Below are 20,207 nucleotides of genomic sequence, written 5' to 3'. Positions count from 1 at the left end.
AATTTCTCACACATGGCAACCCAAGGTCAATCACGGTGATAACATCGTCATTCGACTGGATGCGGAAAAGGTTTCAAGAGCCGGTGCTCTCTCCATCGCCCGGTTCTTCCAGTTCTTTACAATCTGTTGCGCGATCCTTTCAATTCGGATTCTGTTAGCCTGCCTCTACATTCCGCATCTCTGGCTGAAAATATTTATCCTCGTCTCCGAAGTCGGCCGTACCATGATGGTAATATCCCAGGAGGTCAGTATCATGGTTTATTCCTGTTTCTGGAAAGGGATTGAGACCTGGTTTTCCCCCTTCCGAAACACGCATATTCCTCATGCTGACGTCGAGAACTATCGCGCGTGGGAAGCTGCCTTTGAACGTCAAGTATACGACTTCCTCGGACTCAACTATCCCGCAAAGGCCTTGTTCTTGTGTCTCAAAGGGATATGGCACTTTTCAGCCGGCATGATGCGACGGATGGGCAACAAACAGGACGGCACCGATCGAATTTTCTCAGGCTTCCGGGCTCCGCTTCCACAGGACTTTCAGCCTGAAACAAACAACCTCGCCAGCCTCAGACTTGAAGTGCAGGAAGAGACCAACGGTATTACTGGGACTATCTACACAGTTACGTTAGAGCATGTACCGCACCAGATTTACCATCATTTGGACCAAGCGCTTATACCTGCCCCGTATCAGGAGTCGTTTTATGGTCCCGTATTTTTTCCGTTTATCCTTGTCGGGTTCATGGTACCGATAGCGGTGGCTTTGAAGGAAAATTCGTCGAGAATGCAGTCGATTTTCATCATCGAGCAAATGATTGTCTTGATCCTCAAGTTCTATGATGCTAGTGACGTGAAGATCAACACCAGGTTTGAAGAAGCTGGATCCGGAGCACAAGGTGCAGCACAAGAAAATCCGGCTACGCCGCAGGAATTGCAAACTCAGAGCGGCAGCTCTTCAGCGACTGAATCACCCGTGGGTGATAACGGAACCATCGATCACGAAAGCCGTTCAACCACCGCTTCAACACATTCGGTGGTGCTTCCTATCACCCACAATTTGGAGAGAGGTGATACTCCGCCAGATCCAAAATCTCCGAATACCACCCAACCAGTTGCCAATGATCAAATGAACATTCGAGAACTGTCCGAGTCGGGCGCCCCGGCCCAAGGAGGAACGGCCGACAACTCCGCTTCAGCCTTGCCACAAGTTGGGCGGCTCGAAGCACTCACATCTCCATCAAGCCATCAGCCAGTTTCCTGTGCTGAAATCCATACTTCATAGGCACCTGTCGACTACGGGCTGAGCATGGGCCAGGTAGCCCAGACAAGCCACTACATCACGACTCCGGCAACCGTCCAATTTCCTACCTCCTTAAACATGAAGGGGTGGAAGCTCAGATCGTTTTCCTGGTCGCCCTCAACAAATGCACTGAAGAGAATGGGGCCACCACGCTGATTCCTGGAAGTCACAAATGGCCAGGTCGCATGTTGCCTGAATTAGGGCGGCGGGCCGTGCTCCACAATTGGTACCAGGACCCGGTGCAGGCAGGGAGGCAGGAAGGGAGGAACGGAGCAGAGGGCGGCTGAGATAAAGAAATGACTGAAGCAGGATGGGGAGAAGCAAAATGGGCAGGTCTGGGGAGGGTTATGAAGAAGGTATGACTGTCCAGTCACATCAAACGGCGAAGGAAGTCTCACACCCAGTAATTGAGATATCTAGGGCGTTGAGGACTGAGGGAAGGAACGATCATGCACACATTCAATTTAACCAGGCTCAAACATTGCCTCCATGTCTGTGATAGCTAGCTAGCTGGGTGGTCTGTCTCTTGAACTGTCTTTCACAGAAGCTACTGTTCCCATTGGGATCGTAGCAAACCAGCAGCTGCATCCAGAACGGGCCGTAAGAGATCATTTCTGCTCCTAGCCTGATCAACCTGGTGCTCTCCATCTTCGACAAGCAAAACTGGACGGGGAAGGGCGCTGCGTGAAAACCGTAGTCGAATTCGCCGGGCCGCATTGAAGGGGTATGAGCGTGCAATGTTGTTGTGTTATTGTGGGAAGGGTGTCGGTCTTGACAGTCATACGTGGAATATCATCGTGGCCGCGTCCATCATGCCCGCCAGTAACGGCGATACCTTGTGCGATGTTGGGACAGCAGACTTGAAGTTTGCGTTTTTGTCCCATTTATGGTTTGGGGGATAGGAGCTGCACGAACTCCTCGTCTGTGTCAAGGGACAAGGTGTTAGCACTCAACCTTGGACCAAACATCTTCTAAAGCTCGGACTCGGACATCTCGAGATCATGCGAGCCAGCAGCTCAATCGCCACCCATATGAGAGGCCGAGTCCATTCCCAGACGCATCGCCCTCCATCTTCGGTTTCACTCTCGGAATCCGAAATGGGAAAGACGATTTGGACAACTCCAAAAGAATAGCCAGATGGAACAGTGCAGGATCGGGAACACGTACAGTCTATCGTTCCATTGTTGTCCTTATCCGCCTCGCGAATCATCTCGTCGATCTCATTATCCGTCAGATTTTCTCCAAGAGATTTCATCACCTGACGCAGCTCGTCGGCAGAGATGGTACCAGACCCATCCTTGTCGAAGACGTTGAATGCGGCACGGGTCTCATGAGCAAAGTCTTGCGCCTTGACAGTTGTGGACATCATTTGGAGGAATTCTATACTTGTGGTCAGACCGGTTTGTATATAATGTTGGGCAGAATGAGAGACAGAAAAGATGCAGTGGCGATGGGGAAACCTTACCGTCAAAGTCTATGCTGCCGGAACGATCGACGTCAACCTCATTAATCTGGAGCACGCATTAGCAAACCGAACAGACGTAACACCAATTTGGGAAGCCAGAGAGATGCATCATCTTACCATATCCTGCAACTCTGAATCGGACGGGTTCTGGCCAAGAGACTTCATAATTTCACCGAGTTCTTGCGCCGTGATGGTGCCTAAGTCATGGCAACGTCAGCATCAGGCTCCTTCATGAGTCCGAATCTCAACATGATGTTCGCCAGTTGTTGCACAGATATCGGACTTCGGGCTCTCGAATACACGATCCCCGACGAGGCTGAATTTCCTTTACGGAAAACAGCGTAAACATAAGGCCGGAAACATCTTACCACTTGAATCCTTGTCCTACCGAAAGAATGAGCTTGGATGCGACTATTTCAACTCAGAAAAAACATTACTTACAAACAGGGCAAAGACATCCTTGTACGCCTGGATCTCTTCGTCGGACAAGTGCTTGTGGGTGACGGGAGTCTATAAGGCGTGCCAAAGTTAGTTCTAACGTGTTCTTAAGATCAGGCAATCTGAAGCTGAGGTCGTTCGACTCGAGGACGTAGCAACACCGCTTGTCAACAACATACCATAGTGGTCTTAGATTTGCTCGCAGATGGGGGAGGATTGGTATTGATCTTTTCGAGTGTGGGCGGCATATGGAAGAAGAGATGAAGGAAGAGATGGGGCTGAGATATACGGCGATAAGACGCTAGTCGCGTTGACACCGGTGAGGCCCAGCGATAGCGGAAGCCAAAGGACCAGGGGGTTGCGAGACAGCCTCGGAGAGCGATGCAGGCCGGATGCAGGTGCCTGACTGTGTGGAAAGAGGTCCAGCTGAGCCGGGATCTGGATGGGTGGATTGGAAGGATTGGAACAGGGCTGCGCCACGACTGAACAACTTGGTCAAAGCCCAAACACCTTTGCCAGATGTCAGGTATGGTGTGACGGTTGGGGGGGGCCCGAATAGGCTGCAGCTTGTCTTGGGTCGAGGGTTTGAGATATCGGGCTGAAATACAAAGCTGAAACAAGAGGACTGATTTGATAGAGGCCTAGTCCCAGTGGTGATGTGATGGGTTGGTGAGGTTGGGTGCGTGATCAGGGCAAAAGGTGGGGAAAGAGAAGAAGGAAGGATTCATTGATTCATGGCGGTGGAGGTGTAAGTGGCAGGCGTCACAGTGGGGGCCACAAGTTCCCCTCCGTCGTCACGATGCCAGCACGTGACTTCCCCATTGGCAGCCACGCACGTGCCACGCCAGCTGCACATCAGAAATCAAATGACGAGGAAGACGTGTCATTCCAACTCAACGATCAGTTGATGCCCAAGGCGTGACGAGCTGCACGAAGTCCATCGTCCCTCTATTGCTCACTGTGTACCCAAGATATACTTCTACATGATACCACGAACCCTGAGAGCGCGTACTTCTCTTCCTCGACCAGCAATCTCCGCGATGCTCCACCAAGCAAAGCCATCCAGCACAAGGCCTTCCGATGGCAAACTGATATGTAAGTCCTACCCTCCACCTCTCCGAGCCCACAGGAAGAAAGAGGAAGGGGAAGAGACGTTGGCTCGAATACAGAGAAATGCTGCTCCAATCGCATATCCTCTGAAGCTCTGCTTGAAGGGGAAGTGTATGACACTACATGTCCAGCACTCCCCAGATTCAGGCATGAAAGTGCCCGTGATGTACTGAGAGATATTTGCAAACGTCTAACCACTTCTAACGTCCCTCACTCCTCCAGTCGCCCCTGGTCACCCTCCTCCAGATCTTTCCCAGGAGGTGCAACACGACGAGCCGCCACGGGCCGCACAGTTCAGGCAATCCAAGCTCCGCCGCGCAGACCTTTCACCTGACCCTTTCATCCAATTCCATTCCTGGTTCACCGACCCCAGGCTCCAAACTGCCGTGCCCGAAACCGTGAACTTATCCACGGCCTCGCTGCCGAGCGGTCGCGTGTCCAGCCGCACTGTTTATCTCAAGGAACTCGACGCGCGCGGTTTCGTCATATACTCGAACTTCGGCACGTCACGCAAGTCCAAAGACATCGCCACAAACAAGTACGCGAGTCTCTGCTTCTGGTGGAAGCCCGTGGAGAGGCAGGTCAGAGTCGAGGGCGTGGTGGAGAGGCTCAGTGCCGAGGAGAGTCAGCTTTATTTCGACACGAGAGCCCGAGGGTCGAGGATCGGAGCGTGGGCTAGCCAGCAAACAAGTGTTTTGGAGCCTCGGTCGTCGACAACAACAGCTGCTGCCACACGGCAGCAGAACCTGGACGGTGATGCTAGGACTGGAGGTGGCCAAGAAGGTGTGGCAGGGGAGGAGGAGGAAGAAGACGACGGCCGAGCTGCCCTTGAAGCCCGTGTCAAGGAAATCGAGACCCGGTTCGAAGGTCAAGAACACATCCCGGTGCCACCGTTCTGGGGTGGGCTGAGGATCATTCCTGAGACGATCGAGTTCTGGCAAGGGCGGGAAAGTAGACTCCACGACCGTTTCCTGTACACACGGATAGAAGGAGATCTTGGACAGGGCGGCGAGGCAAAGTGGAAGATTGAGAGACTGAGCCCATAACGAAGGACATCACAAGTCTGAGGATAGACGCCGAAGTATCACGATTACATGGCCTTCAAATGCATGATAGAGAATGGACAGAGACTCATTGTGGAGGTTTCAATATAGAGAGTTGGATTCTTCGCCAGCCCTCCTCCTACCGGCTCTTGCCAGTATTCAGCATGTCAACTCCAGTTTGGAGGACTACACTTCGAATCTAGACAAAACCTCAACTGTCTAGATCATCTATCTGAGTAGCGAGTAGAGATTATTCTTGGTGTTCTGTTGTACATGGTCAGCCCGATTTTGCCTGCAAAAACCCGTCGCAAGAAGCCCCTTCCAGCGCCTCCGCCAGAAGGTAAGCAGAGCCCGCTGAACATGTCCCATATACGCCAGCCACGCGACACCATGTAGCACGCTGTCGCTAAGACGACAGACTGAATCCAAACGCCGAGATGCACAGAGCCACCATGTAGTCGTGGCTCGTTTTCCCCTGGGTATCATTATCAATCAACAATCAACACAAGGAATGAAGCAGTCGAGGCAAGCATAAATCGCCACTCTCGACCGATAATTTTATGCGAAAATTTTAGGCCGCAATGCCACCCACCAGGGCAAGCACTTTGTCAGCGACGGCGGCAGGATATCCTTTCTTCAGCATTTCTTGTGCCACCGCGTTGGCACTGGCACGATCTTCCGCGGACAGGAAGGCCCGTGTCATGGCCTCGTAGGTGCTGGGCTCACGCCTGTCCATGCCAAGCTGCTCGTAAATCGCTTTGGCTTTTGCAACCTCGCCTACACCAGCCCAACCATGGATGAGCGTATTCGCAATGTAGGGAGTCATAGAGACCCCACGTCGATTCATGTCGGCCAAAATCTCGGGAGTCTTCTCAACTTCGTGATTGGCGACCATTGATTCGAGCAAGTTCTGATACAGTGTGTCGGTTGGACGGATATTACCATCTTGCAGGACGGAATCGAAAACGGCTCTTGCGGCAGGCATGTCGTGCATAACGCACCCCTTAGCATGGATTAAAGACCCATAATGGACTGCCTCTGGCTGCACACCGTTTTGTTTCATTTCGGAAAGGATAGATTCGGCAGCAGTGAGGTTGACAGGTTCCAGGGACGCGTACGACTCAATGAGGAGCTTGTACGTGTGAGAGGTAGGCTTGATGTTCTTCGACTTCATCCGCTCATAGTACTGCAGGACCTTACTGCGATCGCGCTTTGTATTAAGGAAATATTGAATGATGGAATTGTATGGAGCAGGTCGAGGACGGTAGTTGGGTGCTGCTTCCATCTCGTCAAACATGTCAACCGCAAAGCGCTCCTCACTGGTTCGGCAAAGAGCGTTCACCAATGTACCATAGGTGACAGATGAAGGACGAATGCCGCGACCCTCCATATCGCCAAAGTAACGCAGGCAGTCGTCAATCCGCCTAGCTTTGCCGAGTTTGCCAATAACAGCATTGTAGAGGAAGACACTCGGAACGACTCCCTCGGACAGAGCACGGTGGAAAATCTTGACGGCTTCAGTCGCTTCGTCGAAAGTACCCTCCAGGGTGGTAATGTAAATGCCAAAGGTATTTGCGGAAGGTGCTGCTCCCATATCCAGAAGGTCTTGGTGGAATTTGCCTGCTTGCTGGCGATCTCCAACAGTCAAGCAAGCCGCAATCATGGAATCCAAAATCGTGATCCATCCTGCACGAACAGATGGGATCTGCAATGACATCGGGACGTCGGAATGTGCCATACTCAGAATCTCTTGAACCAAGTTTGCTTGTTTGGCCTTACCCGCAGCGGTGATCAACTTAGCGTAAGCAGAATAATGTAGATTTCTGCCCGCTCGACGGACGTTTCTCAACCGGGAGAGCCCGTCATTGAGGTGGTTTTCAATACGGCCGGTGGTGCTCTCGACCAGTTCGGATATTGCTTTGGAGGCACGATAGTCGGTAGTATGGGCATAGGGATCATAAGTATCGTGGGCCGATACCTCGAGCAGAGCCGAATGCGGTGACAAGGGCGATTGCGGCATTGCGACTGGGGCAGGGGGAGCAGGGTGAAGGAGTTCATTCCAACGCTGCAGGAGATCGGGTCGCGCATTGCCAATTTTTGGTATGCTGTCACTCACCACGTGAACTGTCGACGGATCCATAAGAATGCCACGATTGAGCACGGTCTCAAGAAGATGGGAAAACCTGGCCGGATGGGCAGCGTCGACAACTTCCCGATACATGAGCATTTGAGCCTGAACATGAAGAGCCAGAGCGATGTCCTGAGCATTAAGTTGATGGACACATTCTGGTCCCAGGCTGGCAACTGCATGCTCGGCAACTGGAGAGACAAGACCTCCATTTTCGATCATAGTCCGCAACAAGGTGATGCTTGTTGTTGCAGAGACCACAGCCTGTTGTTTCGAAAGGGCCTCGCCGAAGAGGATAATTGCTTCGTCAATTTCAGCCACAGCAAGTTGACGGCTTGCTTCGGTGCTGGCTGAGGAGCGGATGCGTTGGAACATCGACCGGGCTTCACCCACACCTTCTTCGACGGAGCCAGAGTTAATCAACGCCATGCCGTACATTGCTGCAAAATCAGTACTTGGAGCAATCGGCAGAGATCGAGCATCGTTCCAGGTCAACTTGGCTTTGTCGATCTCACCGCTTCGAATATGTAGAGCAGCAAGTGCCGTGATAGGCTCGGCCTTCAAGTTTGTTGGATTGATGGCATTGAAGGATTGCACAGCCTCGTCAACGCTTCCTGCATCAGCCGCAGCGATCGAGATCCTCGATAGTGCCTCGTCTCGTATAGCGGGCAACAAGGTGAAGTCATCAAGACTTGAGATCGCAGTGGAGTAGGCCTGGTTTTCGATATGATGCTGAACAAGCCCATCCAGCACGAAGGAGCTTGTCAGGCTATCCGACAAAGCTTTCTCGTTTGCGGAGCCTCTGAAGGACTGGAGGATCTTCTCATAGAAACGTAATCCAGTCTCAGCAAGCCCGCAAGCATAGTAAGCCTTGATCAAGGAAGCGTACACCTTTAAGTCAAGCGGATCATTGGCGGCTCTGCTGATAGCCAGATCACGATACTCCTCGTACAGGCCTTGTGCAGCGTGGATGTCTTGCACAGAAGCTTGCGCATCGATAACAGTCGTGTATAGCTGTGACGCCAAAGGAATGTTTTGGGCATTCATGTCGGCCAAAAGCGAGTTCATATGCTCAACCATACCGGATTGGGCACAGGCCTTGACTAGGGCATTGTATACTTCGGCCGAGAGTGAGAAATCTTCGAGAGTAGCCCGAGCAATGTTGTACAGCTTGGTAGCAAATGCAAGCGACGTGTCAGCGGCGTAGAGTTGATGTTGTCTGGTAGCAGAAGGGAAGACCAAAGAGCCATCACTCCCATATCGAGTAGCTCGTTCACCAAGATTCTTTTGCACCTGGTATGCCTCGAGGCTCCGAGCGGCCAAAAAGCGAAGGAGGATCACGTATGATGTCCCATTAAGTTCGACGGCGCGCCTCGTCATGTCGCCGTACACCTCGAGAGCTCTGGGCCATGGCTGGTAGCCTTGAGTCAGATTAATGGCGGAGACCAAGATATGATTGTACGCCTCCACTGTCGGCACATGGCCATCTTTGATGATTGTCTCGAAGAGAGCGGGGATTTCGCTATATCGGTGCTGGAGGCCAAGCTGAACAATCTGATCAGAGAGGGCAGACTCTTCCGATGCCAGTGAGGTGATGTCAGTGGGCGGCGATGTGTTTTCGAAGCTGGTGGAAGACTCAAGTTCGGTCGCACCAGTTTCTTGGACGGAGGGAGTCGGAACTCGTGTGCTCGCAACAGGGCTGCCGACCGCTTCGTCATGAGGAGCGGCGTTCTCGATCTGGCGGGAAGCGATCTCCTTCACGATCTCCTCGTCTACCTTTGCAAGTGCTTCGGCTTCAGCGAGGGCTTCCTCGGCTTCGTGAATCTTGGGGGTGGCTCGTTCACTGTTGACGCGCGAAACAGTTATGCGTGCAGAGGGTCGGAGGAGGTCGACGGCTCGGTAAGACTCGACACGGTGGTGTTTTGAAGTAGGCACAACCCTCTCTTGATTTTTCCAGCCTATCCGTCGCGCGTACTCATGCTTCTTCCAATCCGAGTCATCACCAGTCTGTTGTGCATGTTGCCAGGCGGCGTAGTACTGGGCTAACCCAGCATCACCGCCGCCTGATTGAGTAGTATAACCTGCCTTCGCACCTGCACCAGAGCCCGACGGGCTTGAGAAGGCATTTTGAAGTTGTGCGGTCTTCGCGAATTTTGTGACCGGATAATTTTGAAACTGTCCGAGTGACTGGCCAGCAGCAACTACAGACGGAGCATAAGTATGGGCGATTCCCTTTGCGACACTGACACGGGCAAGATGTGCGAAGGGCTTGAAAGGCATTTAGGAGAAGGAGGCTCTCTTCCTATCGAAGAGCAACGTCTGGAAGAGGGATAGAGGCGAACAAGGCAGGTTCATTTGACGACTCGAAAGCCGTCAATGAACGCGCTGGACGAAGAGGTGGAATGCTGAAAAGAGAATGTGAAGACACTCGGAGTGGAGTGTCTACTGATGGTCGCGTGTCAATCGAAGGTGGTCGGGAAGGGGGAGCAGGTGTTGTAGGAGACGGTAGAAATATCAAGGTCGCCCGCAGGCAGGCTTCAATTCGTACTCGTAAAAGTCGTGCCTGGCGGAGCAGGATGGAAGCAGTGGTGAGGTAACGAATCGCCAGGCTGGCTCCAAGTCGAGTCAGGTGAATGACAGACAGATGCAGTTAGTCAAAGCCCCTCACAGTGAGAGTTAGGAGGCTTCAGGAGCTGCCCTTCGCCAACCACAGATGCAGAGGAGTGAGTAATGGAGTCGTGATGTAGGCGAAGCGGATGGCGAATTTCGGGTGCTTGAGGGAATTTCATGTCGAGATTCCTGTCGGTTTTCGAGGCACGTGTCATGGACTTGCCCAACTCGGCTAGAGTCCGAACCTTGAGCATGGGAGCTGCTCGTTACGGGCATCGTCGAAGCCTTAAGGCTCCCGGAGGGAGGCCCCAGAAGAATGGCCCCTGGAACAGCGTCGTCCTCCCCGAACGAATCGCTTTTGAGACATTCGCGGGCCCGAGATTAGTGCCCTCCACCCGGGCTCGGGCAGCAGGAACTGATTCATTCCGGCCCAATTTTTTTTTTGAATGCCTCTCCTGCCAGGCTGACGCAACAAGAGTTCACTACTACGAGCCATCATCGACACATGCGTTGAATTACATGGGTAGTACGGATTAATACTCTCTCTCCATGCACTAGAAGTACTTTGCATCGCAGACAAAAACCACACCATGACGCAGAGGAATTCTGATCGACGTATCAATCAATGCTGATCTTTGAGCCCGTGGTAATGCAACTTCTGATTCCATATTTGTATGACAATCTAATCCCATTGCCTGCTGCTCTTCTATGGGTGACAAGGAGGCGTAGGCCAGAAAACAAACATCAGTTGGCCAGACGACACTTTGAAACACGTGAATCATCTGTCTCTACTCAAAGTCGGCGACACGGGATCAAGGTTAAACCTCCCAGACGATACTCATGCCTCGAACATATGCGTGCAATCTGGTTTCATGGTCGACTTCTTCTAAAAAGCAGTCCTTTTTGAAGTACCAGCCCACGTCCGGCCTTACTCTTGCGCGGTCAATGCCAGAGGACGCACTTATCGACATTGTTGCACGGTGTCTAGGTGATACCAGTCACTAACTTTGACTACGGCATTCACATAGGCTTCGCGAATAGCTAGGTATGTGGTCTTATGAGGACATGTTTGACAAAGGCAGTGAACATAACCACTCAAGGATATATACGAACCATGCGCCAACACGATCTTGCGATGCAGGCAGTCATGATGAACGAGCTCCCAACACCACTGGGGCCGCCTACTTCGCAAATCGAGTTGCCCGTCGACCCAGCCATACCCTAAGCCTGTGTGGTGTTCTGTGTCATGAACCAAGTCGCTCCTGCGACTGTCAACTTCGCCTCTTCCGCAAACTTGGCCACATCAAAGTTGAAACGGTACGCGTTGCTGAATTGTGTAAAGTTGGCCGGCACACTGAAAGCCTTTTGCGGTTGGTCGAAAGCCAGGACGACATACCGATGCAGTCCCGATCCCGGAGGGGGTTGAGGCATGTAGAATGGTACGATGGGAGCGGCGACGTGGGCGGCAGAGTAGTTGCTTGAGACTGCTGGGAGCCTGGCAGGGATGGATTGCTGCAACCAATGTAACAGAGGGGATAGGCTATGATTTTTGGCTCCATCAGGGGCATCCAGATCGACCATCAAGACAAGATGTGTGCCTTGCGGCGGACCACAGCCGGGAAAAGCGATGCTTGGAGAAACCGCTGTGTCTATTTTGCAGTAAAAGAATGAGCTACATCAACACAAGGTCACATTCTGAGGAAACGCACCAGCAAGAGGAATATGCAACCCTGGTGTGATTTCCTGATTGTCAAACGACACGTACAGGGCTTTGTTGGTACTGGGAGAGAAGCCCGGCGGAGTTTGACTGGATACTAATCTTCCATTGGAGACAAGGAGGGCGAGTAACGAACTGTACGTCAAAAACTTCATTGCAAAGGAGAAGAATCGAATTGGGAGGGAGTGGACCTTAGAATCGAGGGACTATACTGCCAACGGGTACTTATTTCTCTTTGTTCTTAATTACATGCTATATATATGTATGAAGATATGCATATGTTATCATCCGGCTCATAACATCCGCAAGCACCGCTGAATGCTCTGTGTAGACCGCCATATGTCCGCGATGATGTGTGGAAATCCTTCCCGCGGGAAGATCTCGTTCTTGATAGCCCCGGCGTCGCAGGGGCGCGATAGAGATGCCTGCCATATGCGGTTAGTCTGTGTTTCCGTCGTCGTCGATATTCCGAGTACATACTGCGCACACAGTTGAAAGGGCTCCACAGCCTCGCTGCCAGCGAACCCCAAGGCTTGTTCTGCAGTGATGACTGCATATTGCAATGATATCATACGGTCCCAATTTGCGGTCTCAGTTGTTTTGTCCACGAATGGCTTCGATCCGAACGAAAGGGCAGGCTGCGAGGGAGGGGACAAGAACTCCGTTAGTGAAAATCTGTGGATCGAGTGTGAAAGGGGGGGACCTGGTGACGGAATATTAAAGTCCAAAGATTCACGCCAACTGGGCCTCTCCGTCGCAAACCGTATAGTACCATGCCTCCGAAGAAAGGTGACGATATCAAGGAATGAGCAGGCGTGAATACTCGTCCACGAAAAAGCGGGCCACGGATGTCGAGTTCAGTCCTAGGCCATACTTTGAGGCGAATAACGGGGATGATCTCGAAAAGGGAGAGACCGAGGGGGGTGGGGAGAGAGAGGTGATGGGGCGTGGAAAGACGGACAAGAGGTTGTGCTCAGTGATGTATAGCGGTTACAAGAAGAATGATTCAAGTCTTGCATCTTACGGGGAATAATGGACGATCGATGACGGTGCGATGATCAACGATTGAACGACCGGATGTCCTCTGTCCTTTTTGCACAATGCCGTCTCCCTTCCCTACCAGTGCACAAGAAAGCATAACCAACGAACTCGACCAAGGGCCGAGTTCCCAGCATTCTGCTCTTCCTGCTCTTGTCGGGGGTGTAAAACAGCCAAAACGCCATGCTATGCTAAAAAGCCCTCATTTCCATATCTGTCACACTCTCGCAGTCGACACGACGCCGTCCATGGATCGTTGACCCATGTCCACGGAGGCAGTCGCACTATAGACATATCCCACATATACAGGACGCACTGCATGCCTCCCACGCAATGTCCACTGGCATCTTGTCGTGGTCCTCTTTCAAGCTTCCAAGAAACACCATGGCACATCCCGTCTGGACCGTGGACAGATATGGGCTCACTCACATGCTAATCCAACATTTGGAGCCCACGAAGCCCGCCGGCGGCATGAGTTGTAGCTCGAAATTGATCCAGAATCCTATGTTTGCAATCAACAAGCGCACCCGTCCTCGGCAGGTTTCTGGTTGTTTATCGACACATCAATCACTGTGGAGAGAGCCCAGGTGTCAGTGCATGTCTCCCTCTTAACAAAGATGTTGGGATTTACTTACTCTGGGGATTCGGTTGCTGCTCCCCTTCCCCTTCCATGCCCGGCAAGGCCTGCGCTATTCTCCTAAACAGAGCCTTGACATTGTGGCCCAACTTCGCGCTGGTCTCCATGAAAATGGCGCCAGCTCTCTTGGCCTCCTCCTCACCTTGTTGTGTGGTGACCTCCCTTTTGGAATCGCCCAGATCTGTCTTGTTGCCGACAAGGACCACAATCACATCATTCCCTCTCTCCCCTCTCACATCATCGATCCACTTCCGTGTTTGCTCGAAGGTTTTGCGGGAGGAGATGTCGTAGACCACGACAGCGACGGACGAGTCACGAATGTAGGAGGGGATCAGGGAGCGAAAACGCTCCTGTCCGGCTGTGTCCCAGAGCTGGAGGCGGACGGTGCGGTCTTCGAGGTACATAGTTTTGGAGAGGAAGTCAATGCCGATGGTAGCCTGGTACGTCGTGTCGAAGGAGTCGTACATGAACCGGGTTATTAGGGAGGTCTTTCCAACTGGATCATGCACATATTGCGTGAGCACGGCAGTCCAGAGCTAGTTGTGTTTCTGGAAATATTGACACATACCACTCTGTTCGCCCAAGAATACCAGCCTGTAGAGATCTTGTCAGCCTCTCGTGCCAACAACGATTATCTGCAGAGATATGCGCGTCATACTTGAATTTCTTGAGCGGGTTCGAATATGATCCCACCGCGCTTTGCGCCATGACGAAGGAGGTGTTCTACCCAAACCTCGACCGGCAACTGGACGCTGGATGTAGGTTCGCGGTTTTCTGGAGAAATCGAGGAGGTTGTTTCAAGGAGGAGATGTCGCGGGATCGGTTTCCGTGGCAAAAACTGAAGGAGATAGGTATCGCTATTGTATGGGCATGACAATGCCCTACTTGAATGATAAAGGAGCACAAAATTGATTCATAGATACGGAAAAGGAGCAAATCAAGGCACCAGTCGCAAATTAACTCCTGACCAAGAGTGCTCGAACTACTGAATCCGAATCGCGAGTCCGAGATCCAGATTAGGATGCGGATGTGGAGGGAGATTTTTATGGGGATTTTGTCGCTCTGATGGGAACGCAGAGAGTGCCACGAGCTCGTTTGTCCACTTCGTTCACTGGGCCCGTGCTCGCAATTTATTTCCACCCCCCTCTGAATTAATCTTTGAAGGCTCCTTTTTGATTGTTTCCCGGTGTCACCGATTCCCGTCAAGAGGATTTGGCCATGCTCCTGCGATAACGATGCGCGCAACATTCCAGCTCTTGAAGCGGTCCATTTGGAAAGGTATGGGGAAATGCCAGCAGCATTGATGGCTAGTGATGTCTACACCCTCACACGAATGCTGACATCTCTCAAATCATATGTACAGGGCCAAACCTCGTCTTCCCCGAGCTCCCTACCGTCGTCCATGGCAAAACACCACCAACGATAAAAACCCAAGCGCGGTCTGCCACGATCCTGCCCAATTTCGTTGGTCTGAAGTTTGCCGTGCACAATGGCAAGATCTATCAAGATGTGTACATCACCGAGGAAATGGTTGGGAGGAAGCTGGGCGAATTCGTGCCGTAAGTCGCCTTCCCTTGGAATTTTTCCTTTGCGACATCAAATGGGGCACATCTCAGCTTCAGCAAGAAAAGAAGACGGGGAAAAGACGGTGGCTGACCAGAAGCTAGTACGAGAAAACGCTTTACATATAAGATGAGCAAGAACAAGTAAAGAAGTCGAAAAGATGAACTTTCTATGCATTGAGCCGACAAAGTCGACGACTACTACGGCATAACCCGCCCCAAGATACCCTCCCAATGATTCTATTCAAGCTATGAAAGGGAATGGGGAAAAACACATGAGATGCACAAGGCCCCCTCTGGAACCGGATCAATTGGAACGTCTGTGATGGAGGGGACTGGTCTGGGAAGCGTACTACATACGCTTTGATTCATTGAAAGCTGTGATCTTACTGAGTCGATCATATGCGCACATACCTCGCGCCATGACGAGAAGTCCGGATGATATCCCTTGGTTCTGCAGATCAATTCAACCATTTGTGAGCCGATATTCGTGGAATTGCCTGTCACTTCCTGTACCTTGAGATTGACTCCCATGCGCTATGCACGCACGCCTCCAACCGCCTATAGGAAATACCAACCCCCAATGCGAGCCTTGCCGCTGCATGATTATCTGTAGAACTCCCCTCTTTTGACATTGATTCCGTACTCCTGTACTGCCATGCCCAAGTCCTCCATTGTCAAGACGGTCTTGCCCTGAGCGCTTCCACCTTGTCCGCCACCACCATACCCGCTCCTTTGCACCCCTAACGTCGTATTCTGCTGGTTCTTCCCTCCTGCTCCCCCTGCCCCTGCACCTCCCGCTCCAGAGCCGCCAGCAGCGCCGGCTGCAAAGGAAGACGCTCCACCCCCAGCCATGCCTACTCCTATTCCTGGGCCGCTGACAGCGTTATTCGAACTGCGGATACGCGAGTATTGGTAGGCATCGGCGGCAATATCGGCGACAAATTTCTGGGTTGCGAGAGCGAGGAGGCGGGCAAGCGGGAGAGGGGTGGTGTTCGTGCTGGCTCCTGTTGGGTCGGATGGAGATGGGGGTGGCAAGCCCGAAAGTGTGAGATAGTGAGCTGTTACCGCGTCGGGGATCTAAGAGAAAGAAGCAAGAAGCATAAGTCAGCAAATGAGCAACAGACAAGCTGGACTTCAAACCGCAAACGGGCTGGGGAAGGGGAATGGGAACGTATGAACGTACAATTGGCGCATAGTCATCCATTTTACTCAAAAACTCCCGTAACGTCACATCCTTACGATTCTGGTTCAGTAAGCCCGATCCTGTTGTCGCTGTCGCGCCAGGTTGTTGTGTGTCCGTCTGGGTGGTCATGTCATGGTCAACATTCTCCTCCTGTCTGGCTGGCGCATCTTGGGTCAGGGCATCTGCCATTTCGGCGTCGACGTCAATATCGCGCGTGGCGGCATCGCCTGCTGTTGCTTCGCTCGGGGAGGACATGACTGTCTTATCATCTGAGACTCACACAACGAAAGACTGGAGGACGTAGTGTGACAGTATGATATTTAAGTTGTGGGATATCAACACAGGTCGTGAGGGGGAGTCGCTGGTGTTCGCTTGTATGCAAGATCAGGGCCCAGACTCTTTCGCAGGGTGGAAGGGGGAGATTCCCGATGCAATATTATCGGTCGAAATTGGGCCGAGGCCTGACCTCGCTAGTGTCGCTAGCGCACCAGCCTTGTGTCAACTGCCTCGTGTGAGGGCGGGTGAGGCAGAGCAAAGATATCGAGTATATTGGCGACGGATGGGATATTTGTGCCGACTACTGGGATTATAACTATGGCATGTTTCTTCTCCAAAATATCTCTTAAGATCCGTGCTAGCTACAAGGGCGTGTCACATCCACGAAAAGGTATCATATCTGCCAATCACGGCACGTTGACCACCTACTCGATTTTGTGAATGTCCCCATGAAATCCTGGTCTCTCGCAGATGATTGCATTAGTTTTCTCGAAGAGGGAAGTTTGACCTTCCCATTTTAATTGTTTCGACTAGCTAGACCCGGTGGACTGCGACGTGTGTGCGCTTGCTTTGGCTATGACTGCCTCAACGTCCGCCATACTCGGTTCAAAAGGCTTCTTGGATTCGTCTGCGGGAGTACCTTGCCCGGTTCCGTTGGTAAGAGGTGACTCCTGACTGAACATAGAGTCAAACATTTCTTCCGCGAGCTGTTCCTCGCTCTCAACTTCGCCTGGCAAGTCATCGAGAGCAGCGTCATCCCCTTCAGATAAAAGCTTGTTGCGCTCCCTGGCTTCTTGTCGGAGAGCTTGGGCTGGGGCACGCGTTTTCAGATCGCCAGTCACATATTTGAGATAATAGGGCACCTCGATGCCGCTCTTCAGGAAGAACAGCTTCAAGTTTCGTGCCTTGTCCTTGAGCTGGACTTGGTTTCGGTCTTTGAGTGCCTCGCTAATGGTGCCGCCAGGCCCATACATGGCAAGAATTTGACTCCAGTGAGGCCCTTTGACTTGGTCCAGCCCCGTCATAAGAGCATTCTCTTCCTCCGTAGTCCACTGGCGTCTCGGACTAGGGGCAATCGACTTCTTCTCCAAAGCAAGTGAAGCTTTTGTGGCGGCCAGCCGGGCTCTTTCATAGAGAACTGAAGTAGGAGCAGTCTGAGATGCATGAGGAATCTCCTCAAAAGACGTCTTTTGCTCGATTGGTTTAGACGAGGCAGTATCCAAGTTAGGGTCGCATGATTCGGGAGGTGGCGCAGGTGGACGGGCTGCGGACGTGTCGGGCTGTACTGTTGGAGGTGTTGATGGAGGACCGTCGGGGATCTTTTCCGAGTACGATAAGCCTAAGGTGCTTCGAAGCGCAATCTCTGCAGCCCTTGCCGCTTGAGCAACAAAGTCGTCGTCATCTGCTAGCTCGGTAGTATGCTTGACCTGAGATCTGGGCGAAAGAATAGAGTCGGCCAACGAGACTGGGAGGGGGGGGCCATGGATAGAGAACTGCCCTTCCATCTGCCCTCGATGGAGACTCCTTGTGAGGTCAGCGCCCTCATTAGATGGAGCATCGCTGGGATTGGAGGAGTTCTCGATATGCTTGATTAGGTAGGAGGACACTTCTCGGCTAAAATCTTCCCACCTATACTTTAAGGGAAGCTGATCAAGGGTACTGTTCTTAACGTGGCTTTGCAGAATCTCGCGACGGGATGCAAGCCTGATGAGGAACTCCTGCTCCGTAGGGGCCAGACCTGTAGTGCCGGGCCTTCTTGCTAAGAGAGCTCTGTCCAGGTCAGGTCCGAAGAGGTCGGCCATAACAATGTTGGGTGGAGCAGCACCTGTCCTCCAGGCTGTAATGAAGCCCTGCGTTTTCAATTCGAGATACATGGAAGCCTGTGCTTTTAGTAATTTGCCATTTTCGGGTACGAACACGGCGAGAAAGCTCCTGTCCATGTCTCGAAGACCTATCTCCCCAGTGAAGATGCTCGACATGAAGATTGCCTGATTAGCCTTGCGGATGATCTCAATTTGATTGCTCTCGCGCAATCCCAAATCATGTGGCGACAGAAAGGGCCATCCAGGGCTGAGGAGTCTCCTGGTGCGATCAAACGAGGAACGCAATGCGGCATACTCTTTGGTGCTTGGGGCGTTCGGCGCGCTCGAGAGACCCATTGCTTCGGCCGGCGTCAATCGAGATAAGAAGGTCAGGAGCTGTGACGATTGCTTGTCGAGGATGGCCAAGTTATCCAGGCGGGCGTTTGCCGCAGGAGACGGTTGCTGGGGAGGATGTGTCGCACCATTGCCATCTTGACCTGCAGCTGTTGTCGCGGATTTTACAGCCTCAGCCTGAATCTCAGAGCCTTCGGTCTTGATGACAGACTTGACGGTCTGCTGAACCCTATCCGAGGAAGAATGCCGCGATTGACAAAGGTTTGTTTCGGATTCCCCATCTTGATCTCCTCGAGTTGTTGTAGATTTTGTAACCACAGACGGCCCACCAGGACCTTCCTCTTCAACTTCAGCTTTGATTATCTGCTGATCCTCATCTGTGGAAAGCCGTCGCCGCTTAGGACTTCGCGGATTGTCGTCGACCTCTAGAGCGGCTGGTGGTGACCGAGAGGTTGCAGGGTTTCTATGTCGATCTGAGAGACGGTTACATGAAGTCTAGATGCACTGTTAGGCAAGAAAGAACACTCACCTGCATCGTGGTGGGGTAGGTGCTCTTCTTTGGAAGTCTGCATGGGTCGCTCGGTCGAAGAGGGTTGTGCCATTGTTTATCAGAGGCTTCTTTGGGCCGCCCTGCCTCTAGGGAGTTTGTCGCATAGGTGCGAGAAATTGTCATCACGTGCTGATAACGGAAAAGTTTTGGGATGAACCTCAAATCAATCTTCGAAACTGCAAGTTGTGCGGGAGTGCCCAGAGAGGCCACAGTGGGCGGCAGATCGGATTGTGACGGAGGTGGTGGATCAAATGAGTGAGGGGTTGCATCCCGAAAGGCACGGATTGTGGTCGAGTGGGGGTGACTACTCCCACCCAGACAAGCAGCGACACTCCCTAGCTTCCATTCCGCTCTCTAGCAGAGGCACCAGAGGTAACCTCCAGATACTGCGTAGTGTTCCCAGCCTCCAACATTTCTCTAGGTGCCAGGAATCTGGGGACCGCCGACGGCTTCCGTTATCGTTATCGGCAATCCAGTCTTTCTCTTCCCACTTGTCCAAGGAACTTGAGAAAACTCACCAAGCCACTGTCATCAGGCTACTGGGCTTTGTTTAGGCTGCCTGTGAGCAGAGGCTAGTGATCTCTGCGTACCCCGTACAAAGGGACACAGGAATCACTTCTTTCTCCTTTGACAGCTGCTCATACAACGAGTTCAGTCCAATTATCTCCCAGATGGTCTCTCTGCCCCTCCACCCTATTCGGGGCCTTGCAGAGATCGCTGATGACCCGCAACCATCGCCAGGTAAGCGGCATGGCAAGCAAGGGGGAGCCATTAGGCTTGTTGGCGTGCCGCACGTCTCCAGCTTGCGCCCAGCGAATCGAATCTTCGATCCAAGCTACAACCCCACCTCCTGGGGCTGCTATCGAAGCTCTTATCCCGGCTATTCCTCCCCGTTCCATACCCACGCCTGCAACGTGAGCTCCCAGAACTCAGCTTTGATCATGAGACTCTACCCTGCAATGAGTAAGCTTGCCTGGTTGGAGCTTGCTTTCACGAG

At 52.3% G+C, this 20,207-nt stretch overlaps 9 protein-coding genes across 9 annotated transcripts; 3 read left to right on the top strand and 6 right to left on the bottom strand.

Annotated features, from left to right (window-relative positions):
• Positions 1 to 226: 226 nt before the first annotated feature.
• AYL99_08068 (hypothetical protein) lies at positions 227 to 1,276 on the top strand (the record flags this gene model as incomplete). The annotated part of the gene is made up of 1 exon (XM_018839576.1): positions 227 to 1,276. The coding sequence occupies one exon, from the start codon at positions 227 to 229 to the stop codon at positions 1,274 to 1,276; it is 1,050 nt and encodes a 349-aa protein (XP_018690697.1).
• Positions 1,277 to 2,178: 902 nt separating this feature from the next.
• AYL99_08067 (hypothetical protein) lies at positions 2,179 to 3,445 on the bottom strand (the record flags this gene model as incomplete). Its single annotated transcript, XM_018839575.1, has 7 exons — positions 2,179 to 2,216; positions 2,462 to 2,674; positions 2,760 to 2,805; positions 2,877 to 2,956; positions 3,128 to 3,143; positions 3,201 to 3,269; positions 3,377 to 3,445. The coding sequence occupies 7 exons, from the start codon at positions 3,443 to 3,445 to the stop codon at positions 2,179 to 2,181; spliced, it is 531 nt and encodes a 176-aa protein (XP_018690696.1).
• Positions 3,446 to 4,237: 792 nt separating this feature from the next.
• On the top strand, positions 4,238 to 5,353 carry AYL99_08066 (pyridoxamine 5'-phosphate oxidase; the record flags this gene model as incomplete). Its single annotated transcript, XM_018839574.1, has 2 exons — positions 4,238 to 4,292; positions 4,530 to 5,353. The coding sequence occupies 2 exons, from the start codon at positions 4,238 to 4,240 to the stop codon at positions 5,351 to 5,353; spliced, it is 879 nt and encodes a 292-aa protein (XP_018690695.1).
• Positions 5,354 to 5,921: 568 nt separating this feature from the next.
• Positions 5,922 to 9,758, bottom strand: AYL99_08065 (hypothetical protein; the record flags this gene model as incomplete). Its single annotated transcript, XM_018839573.1, has 1 exon — positions 5,922 to 9,758. One exon carries the CDS (start codon positions 9,756 to 9,758, stop codon positions 5,922 to 5,924), a length of 3,837 nt encoding a protein of 1,278 aa, XP_018690694.1.
• Positions 9,759 to 11,309: 1,551 nt separating this feature from the next.
• On the bottom strand, positions 11,310 to 11,960 carry AYL99_08064 (hypothetical protein; the record flags this gene model as incomplete). The annotated part of the gene is made up of 2 exons (XM_018839572.1): positions 11,310 to 11,737; positions 11,798 to 11,960. The coding sequence occupies 2 exons, from the start codon at positions 11,958 to 11,960 to the stop codon at positions 11,310 to 11,312; spliced, it is 591 nt and encodes a 196-aa protein (XP_018690693.1).
• A 1,308-nt stretch (positions 11,961 to 13,268) lies between these two features.
• Positions 13,269 to 14,188, bottom strand: AYL99_08063 (hypothetical protein; the record flags this gene model as incomplete). The annotated part of the gene is made up of 4 exons (XM_018839571.1): positions 13,269 to 13,345; positions 13,479 to 13,976; positions 14,049 to 14,074; positions 14,139 to 14,188. The coding sequence occupies 4 exons, from the start codon at positions 14,186 to 14,188 to the stop codon at positions 13,269 to 13,271; spliced, it is 651 nt and encodes a 216-aa protein (XP_018690692.1).
• A 527-nt stretch (positions 14,189 to 14,715) lies between these two features.
• AYL99_08062 (hypothetical protein) lies at positions 14,716 to 15,147 on the top strand (the record flags this gene model as incomplete). Its single annotated transcript, XM_018839570.1, has 3 exons — positions 14,716 to 14,758; positions 14,844 to 15,039; positions 15,144 to 15,147. The coding sequence occupies 3 exons, from the start codon at positions 14,716 to 14,718 to the stop codon at positions 15,145 to 15,147; spliced, it is 243 nt and encodes an 80-aa protein (XP_018690691.1).
• Positions 15,148 to 15,648: 501 nt separating this feature from the next.
• Positions 15,649 to 16,483, bottom strand: AYL99_08061 (hypothetical protein; the record flags this gene model as incomplete). Its single annotated transcript, XM_018839569.1, has 2 exons — positions 15,649 to 16,122; positions 16,229 to 16,483. 2 exons carry the CDS (start codon positions 16,481 to 16,483, stop codon positions 15,649 to 15,651), a joined length of 729 nt encoding a protein of 242 aa, XP_018690690.1.
• Positions 16,484 to 17,034: 551 nt separating this feature from the next.
• Positions 17,035 to 19,262, bottom strand: AYL99_08060 (hypothetical protein; the record flags this gene model as incomplete). Its single annotated transcript, XM_018839568.1, has 2 exons — positions 17,035 to 19,133; positions 19,190 to 19,262. 2 exons carry the CDS (start codon positions 19,260 to 19,262, stop codon positions 17,035 to 17,037), a joined length of 2,172 nt encoding a protein of 723 aa, XP_018690689.1.
• Positions 19,263 to 20,207: the final 945 nt, after the last annotated feature.

Source organism: Fonsecaea erecta (assembly GCF_001651985.1).
Source record: "Fonsecaea erecta strain CBS 125763 chromosome Unknown Scaff7, whole genome shotgun sequence".
NCBI lineage: Eukaryota > Fungi > Ascomycota > Eurotiomycetes > Chaetothyriales > Herpotrichiellaceae > Fonsecaea > Fonsecaea erecta.
This window is presented reverse-complemented; position numbering and strand designations above follow the sequence as displayed.